This window comes from Scophthalmus maximus, chromosome 18 (genome assembly GCF_022379125.1).
Source record: "Scophthalmus maximus strain ysfricsl-2021 chromosome 18, ASM2237912v1, whole genome shotgun sequence".
Taxonomy (NCBI): Eukaryota; Metazoa; Chordata; class Actinopteri; order Pleuronectiformes; family Scophthalmidae; genus Scophthalmus; species Scophthalmus maximus.
Window position 1 is genome coordinate 3,645,288 of NC_061532.1, and position 7,110 is coordinate 3,652,397.

The 7,110-nt window shown below is 47.3% G+C and overlaps 1 protein-coding gene across 1 annotated transcript in view; it reads right to left on the reverse strand.

Annotated features, from left to right (window-relative positions):
* Positions 1–4,458, reverse strand: part of LOC118290093 (gamma-aminobutyric acid receptor subunit rho-2) — a 22,687-nt gene extending 18,229 nt beyond the window's left edge. Inside the window, exons 1-2 of the mRNA XM_035617459.2 lie at positions 4,185–4,458; positions 1,527–1,678 (exon numbers count right to left, since the gene is read on the reverse strand). Of these exons, the coding sequence (XP_035473352.1) occupies positions 1,527–1,678; positions 4,185–4,306 (274 nt within the window). The 5' untranslated portion in view covers positions 4,307–4,458. The remainder of the gene's footprint in view (positions 1–1,526; positions 1,679–4,184) is intronic.
* Positions 4,459–7,110: the final 2,652 nt, after the last annotated feature.

Sequence of the window (7,110 nt, forward strand, 5' to 3'; positions counted from 1 at the left end):
CATCTAAGAGGTTTGCGCTCCTCAGTCACACACGTCCATACATACCAGGACTTGTCCTCGTGTAATTCCTGCAAATGTGTTCGAGAATAGACGGAGAAAAACACGGGATCCACTCCGCCTCGTGATACTGGACTGCTCCTCTGTTCATGGATTAGCATCTGTAAATCCACAGCTGGTCCCCCCCCCCCCCCCCCCCCCCCCACCAGCTGGGCTGGTCCATTAGGCACTGCACCGACAGGGCCGGAGAAACCCCAGTTGGAGGATGTGTTTTGATGGAGGGTGCTTCAGAATCCACAGGCTGAGATAAGGGGGGGGGGGGGGGGGGGGGGGGGGGGGGGGGGGGGGGGGGGGGGGGGGGGGACGCACGCTGTTCCTTTAATGCAAATGTGACTAATGCATGACAGGCCTATCCACCCCATCAAATGTTTGCTGTTGTTGTTTTTCAAACCTGCGGCAGACAGAGAGGTTTAGCTGCCATAAATAGATATACCCAGGGAATCAGAACTTGGTGTGGTGGCAGATATTCTGTTCAAACAGCCGCCGCCTCCTCCTCCTCCTCGTCTCCGTGCTGTGTGCCGCAGCGGGGGATCCCGCCCGATGACAACCTGCAACCTCTTGATAGTACAAACCACCTCCACCGTGGCTCACTGAAGGATACCGTCGGAGCCAAAGAATCATAACCAGGCAATTAACATTTCTCTACTCGGCATCTTTGTTCTTCTGGGATCGGGTTTCCCCACACAGAACAATGTATTGTGCTTGCTTTTGGACAATAACATGCTCCACGTTCGGGATTTTGTCTGATGATGACTTGGGAGTTTGCTTGTGAAGCCTTCGACACCCCCCCCCCCCCCCCCCCCCCCCCCCAATCGGCACACGAAAGCTCTCATTCTCCAGGGGATCCACCAACAAACAGGAAGTGGCTGCGTAAGAAGCTTTCATTAGTAACACTGCAGTCGCTCCTTTTGCAGTCCTGGAGGATCCATGGGGGCTGCTGTGCACACACACACACACACACACACACACACTTCTCCCACAGCCAATTGAACACTCGGCGGCATCACAGACGGCAATGGGACGCCTTCTGATGATGTTTGAACAAGAAGGTCCCATTCCTCACTTTCTTCTCCCCTTTGACTTGAATCTTCTGGCGCCGCGGATCCTGCTGACGAAGCTCCAGCAATCGAGAGGTGACGGATGCGAGGCGGAGAAAAAAAACCCAACCCCCGGTCCGCAGTGGGGGTCCCGCTCCCATCTGCGGCTGCAACTGTGGTCCCTAGAGGAGCATGAAATTCCCCCCTGCGATGATCCGTTCAGTTCATCACCCCCTCTTGTATGCACAAGAGGGGGTGATAACCTGTTTCTTTTTGTTTCTTTTCCAGGCACACTCAATGTTCAACACAGCGTGTGTACCTTGACACGTCAAGAGCAGAGAGTGGGTCTCGACAGACTGCCAGGCTGAAACGCCTGAAGGACAACGGCACAATACACTGTGATTGTCCTCGCTGCCAGCTCCAGGAGCTTACCTGCGAAGGCGGGCCTCATGGTGAAGTCGTGGTCGTCGATGCGCAGGAGGTGGCTGGTCTTCACCTTTCGGGATTTGGTTCCATCCGCAACCTTCTTCGACAGAGGACTGACGACGGGCAGATGGTCGGACAGAGAGACGTCGGAGTTCATCCTCAAAGGGGAAAAGGGAGGGGAGTCATTCCATCGGCGCAAATCACAGTGAAAGGCCTAAACATTTTTTCAGACTTCTTTACACCAGACCCTTAACCCCTGACTACAGCCAATGCACACATCTTCTGGTGAACACGGTGAGAACGCAAATGCTCCGAGTGTGTGTCTGCCCAGGAGGAGTGACAGTGTCACACTGCCGTGCCTTTGTCAAACTGACCGTCATTGTTCCACCCAGCTTTCTTTTCTTTTTTTTTAATGAGCATTTTCACTTAGCTAACAGAGTCTTAATATATTGCAAAACAAATATGAATGCTTTGTAGAGGTGGTAAAGCTGGTCTGTCTATAAAAAGGTACATTTGGCTGTACTGCAATGGAAACAGATTCAGCGAAGAAATGGTGACGTCGGTGTCACTCGAGCTCCTGGAGAAAGGAAAAATTACGGCGGGCAGAAAAAAAATGAGCGCCATCTACTGCTCATTGTGACGAAACAACTCCAAATTATTTTGCTGACATTCTGAAAATTTGCTCAAAATTGCTGATATCTTTGGATAGAAAAACCCAATTGGAACCACGACAAAGATTGTCTGCTAAAAAACACACATATATATATATATATATGTAATACAAACAAGGAGGCCCGAGGCATAAGCGAACTAAGCGGCTGCTTAGGGCCCCCATGGCCACCAGAGGGCCCTCAAGAGCACTTGAAACCTAATTAATTTGATTATATACATTTTATATTGTGTCAATGGCAATCATACAAAGTTTGCAGTGCACGGTACTACTCCACTTTGAATAGCCAAAGTATCTCCACAGTATACAAAATTTTCTCTGACCCAACATTAAAAACTATGTCCAGAGGAGAAGTTATTTGGTGATAACTATATCTTCATCGTTTTATCGCCCAGCCCTAGTGCAGAGAAAATATGGGGGCCCAAATCAAATTCTGCTTAGGGCCCCATATAGGCTAGGGCCGGCTCTGATAATATACATTTATTAGAAAACGCTATAGGGGGGAATAATGCAACAGTTGGGGACTATCTTTAGCGGCGGATTAATCCACACTCGGTCCTCTAATGGCTATTTCAGGCGGCAGCGGTGTAATTTATGTGGGATTGAGTCCAAATGAACTATACAGTGTGTGAGTGTGTGTGTGTGTGTGTGTGTGTGTGTGTGTGTGTGTGTGTGTGTGTGTGTGTGTGTGTTTTTCATGGTGATGAAGCCACATGTCACTATAAGTGCAACAGTTGATGTGTTTTTAATCATAATGCGCATGAGATTTTGTGGAATAGAGGAAAATGATAGAACATCACATCACTAGACATGAGTTATACTTAAAAGGAGAGGGAGGGAGGAGGGGGCGAGCCAGGCAGCTGTCCAAAATCTAATTTCCCTTTGCGCTTGTTAATAAGAGAAAACAGGTTTTCATGTTTGATTAAATGTGCATTCCCTGTTGTTTTTTTCTTCCAGGTGATAGATGTCCTGCAAACTTTAAAACGCGGCAAAGCTCATTTTTCCAACCGACTGCTGCAGAATTTATCAGGGGAGGAAAACTTAGGGGGGAAATTATCAACACCGGCAGCAGCAACTTTTGACACGACATTGATTCATTACTAACACGAGCTTGTTGCAGCTTCCCAATAATGAACCTGACGGATGATTTCAGGTCCAAGTTTTGCCCACTTCTCTCAATCCGTGCACTTGATTACATAACACAATAGGGGGAAACTGCACGCAGGGGGGATGTTTAATGCTCTTTGAAAAGCTGAAGGGGGGGGGGGGGAAACACCAGCCAAACAAAGGGTTTAAAGAGAATAATCTCCCTGGAATCCCTCTACTTTCCACGTCTCCGCTGTGTTACCCTCGAGCCGCCCGGCTGCACAGAAGCGACGGTCAGGGTCGCTGTGGCTGCACGCGCTCGGGAGATGGAGACGGAGCGCGGCGGGGTCGCTGCGCTCTGGCGCCTATTTTTACGCACGGTTTGGTGCGGACAAAGCAAACCGACACACAGCAGGCGTGACCGCGGTGTGTGTGTGTGTGTGTGTGTGTGTGTGTGTGTTTGGCGGCTCGTTTTTTTTTTTAGTTTAAAAAACCTCAGACAATAAATCGATCTGGACTCCCCAGACGGGGGATCTGGCCACCCATCGGGCAGATCGCAGATATTGACTAATCTGTGGAGTTCTTGGAAATGAAGCAGGGGGGGTGAAATCCTCTGACCAGCTGCCCGGGCATCTGACACTCTCACGTTTTTTTCTTCCTTAAAAAGGCTGAAACGAATCCTGACCGCGCCACAGACCAACCCTAACCCGTGCGGTGCCACACGGGTTAGGGTTGGTCTGTGGCGCGCGGTTGGAGCATGTCAGCTCTTCGACATGCGATGGAGACAGCGCTAGAGATTGACCCCTGGTGATCTCTCGAGAACATAGTTCTAATCACAGTGTCACATAAGAAGTATATATATATATATATATGTATATTATATATAAAAATAACATTCCCACACTTACTTGCCCTGTTTGTGAATCTCCGCCGGCGCCGAGAATCGCTTTTTCCTACTTTTTTGTCTCCGGCACTCCGCGACGAGGATCAGGCACCAAAGTAGGAGCAGGAACCTGGCGTAGCTCGGCATGGTGCGTTTAAAACTCCCGCAGCGGGTCGGCTAGTGACGACTTGGGTCCGCGTAAAGGACGCGCGGTGCACGGTACCATCTTCCTTTCGGAGGCAGGAGGGCGAGAGTGGGAGCCGCGGGACTGACTGACTGAGCGCGTGTGTGTGTGTGTTTGTGTTTGTGTGTGTGTGTGAACAAGCGCGTCGGCTTGCTTCGCAGAGCGAGAGAGAGAGAGAGAGAGAGAGAGAGCGCTGGAGTCTGAAACGCGCTCTGATTGGTTTGGTGTTCAGACTCCAGCTGAGGAGCGCGCAGCATCAGCACCACACACAGCCTGATGTCAACACTACAACCAAAAAAATAAACAAAAGAGAGGTGTGTGTGTGTGTGTGTGTGTGTGTGTGTGTGTGTGTGTGTGTGTGTGTGTGTGGTGGGGGGGGGGTGGTCTTTACAGTCTGCATGTAGAGTGAGAGGTGGTAAGAGAATGATGATGACAATGATAAATCCTACAGTATAGTGTTTAGGATTCAGCGATATCCAGTGGTGGGTTTGCAGGCTGCAGCCCTCTGAGTACCCCTTGCCTCACCCCCTCACCCTCTGGCGGAAGAGGACCCCCACCTTAATGTACAAATAGAGTGCCCTATTTTAAGGCTAATGAAAACACAATGATTTTTCATTGTTTCAGGTGAATCTGCACGAATGAAAACATCATTGTGAATATTATGTTACACCTAGAGCCCTGTGATTCCCAACACACTGGGACTTTAAAGGGAAAGTTACTTTCTTTTATAAAAGGCGTCTGCGTGAAATCTCTGCCGATGACAACTCTGTATTCAGAAACCTCAAGGCTCTGGTTTTATGATAAATCCATATTTATATATTCGCATTACTCCGTAGGTGTAAGGTACACTGTTCACCCCACAGTCCACAATCTCCAGTTTTATTCTGCATTTTTTAGCTGTGGGGTGACTCAATATCTTGAATGATTTCATCACTTTTTTCGCCATATAGCGATCAGGGCCTTTTGTATTGAAGTAAACATATTTCCGTCTCACTTGCAAAAGTCTCATTTGTCAGATTGGAACACCAGAGATGTGTTAGTGAAGATGGGATGGGATTTGTTTGTTAGGTTTTCTCTGTAATACTGTAACATTAACCTCACTATGTAAAGTGCCTTGAGACAATGTGTGTTGTGATTTGGCGCCATACAAATAAAATTGAATGGAATTGAAGATGATGATTATCTTTGCAATGTATGAGGGCGTCATCATCTTGCACTGACATCACAGGCCCACAGGCTGGAGAGAAAAGTTCTTCATATGAAATTGCATTAGCAGCATGTGGAGTATATCCTTCTCAAACTCAGTTTATGAAGGAGTTATACTTTTTAAAAATGGGTTTCGTGCAAAAAGTTGCGATTCTCCTTCCCAAGATGCCACTTTCCAGTGGAGTTCTGATTTTATTGCCTTGACCTTTAAGCTCCACTTCACGGCTCTGACTCCTCACGCGCGCTCTCCACTCCGGCGAGGAACATTCTGTTCCGTCCGCTCGACAAAGTGTTTTTTTTTTTATCTCAAAAGATTAAAAAGGTATTATCAAGTCAAAATCGTATTTTCTAGACGACTGTGTCCGGGCCAGATTAGTTCTGAGCATTCAGCGCCTGGAGGAGCTTCATCAACAAGAAAAGATTTCCCTCTTTCTAGGAAAAAAAGAAAAGAAATGAAAAAGGGTTTGAGGCTGACTGACCAAACTGTGGAACAGGCAGATTAGTTCTACCGCCGTGATTTTTTGTGCCGATTGAGCGCGATCACTTCTGTTCAAATTTATCGACAGACTTATAGTTCCAGAAACTGAAATTCGCTCTTCAAGTGAAATGTTGTATCTATAAAGAAAACTTGTCTTTCTTCAGCTTTTCTTCTCTGCTTGAGAAGGAAATACAATTTCATAGGCTTAATACATTTGAATCAAGTCTTCAAGTCGCAAGTTAAAGCTACACTATGTAATATTTAGGGGACTTTATTCACACAAATTGATTATACAGTATTGTCCATAGCTGTGTATGTACACCTGCAGCAAAGAACCGATGCCCCCCCATTAGCTTTGAATGAATTAATGGACTTGACTCATGAGTATGTTGCCATGGTTGCTCCGCCATGTTGACCACGGTTGCCCACAGCGGACAAACACTTCAAGCACACACGTTGAACTTTCAGCGCGGCCGGAAACCGGAAGAGAACTAAGTTGACTAACTTAGACTGCGGCGGCCCATCATAGACCTATATGTCCCGCCACCGGTTCATAATAAAACCCCAATTTTTGACACACTCATAATCACCTATACGTTGGTGTTCTGTTCATCGCTCACTCCGTCGGCTCGCTCTCTTCCTCCCTCTCCCTCTTCATCAGCAGCCGTGGGAGAAATGCCGCCCGCCATCAAAACATCCACAAAGAGTTCGCCGTCCTCGCAGGTTGTTGCGACTTCACCACCAGATGTCGCCATAAATGAAACACTGTAGCTTTAATAGAAAGAATTCCAGGTCCGTGGAAACATCTCGACCCTGCTACTCTACGTTTATGCAAGTTACACTGTTACAGATTACTAGTGGTACTTTTTTGGTTCTTCACTGGGTTTGGATTTTTTTTAAAGTCTTTTCTTTGCAGTTGAGAAAATGAGACCTCTAACTGAGGTTCCAATTTCTCGGGGTCATGTTTTCTCAAACTTTTGTGAAAAAATCAGAACCTGGAAGTGACCCAGTCAAGCAGGAGAGCAAGATACTCCCTGAGGTGTGTTGGTAAAACATTATTAAACCTCACACATGACAAATACA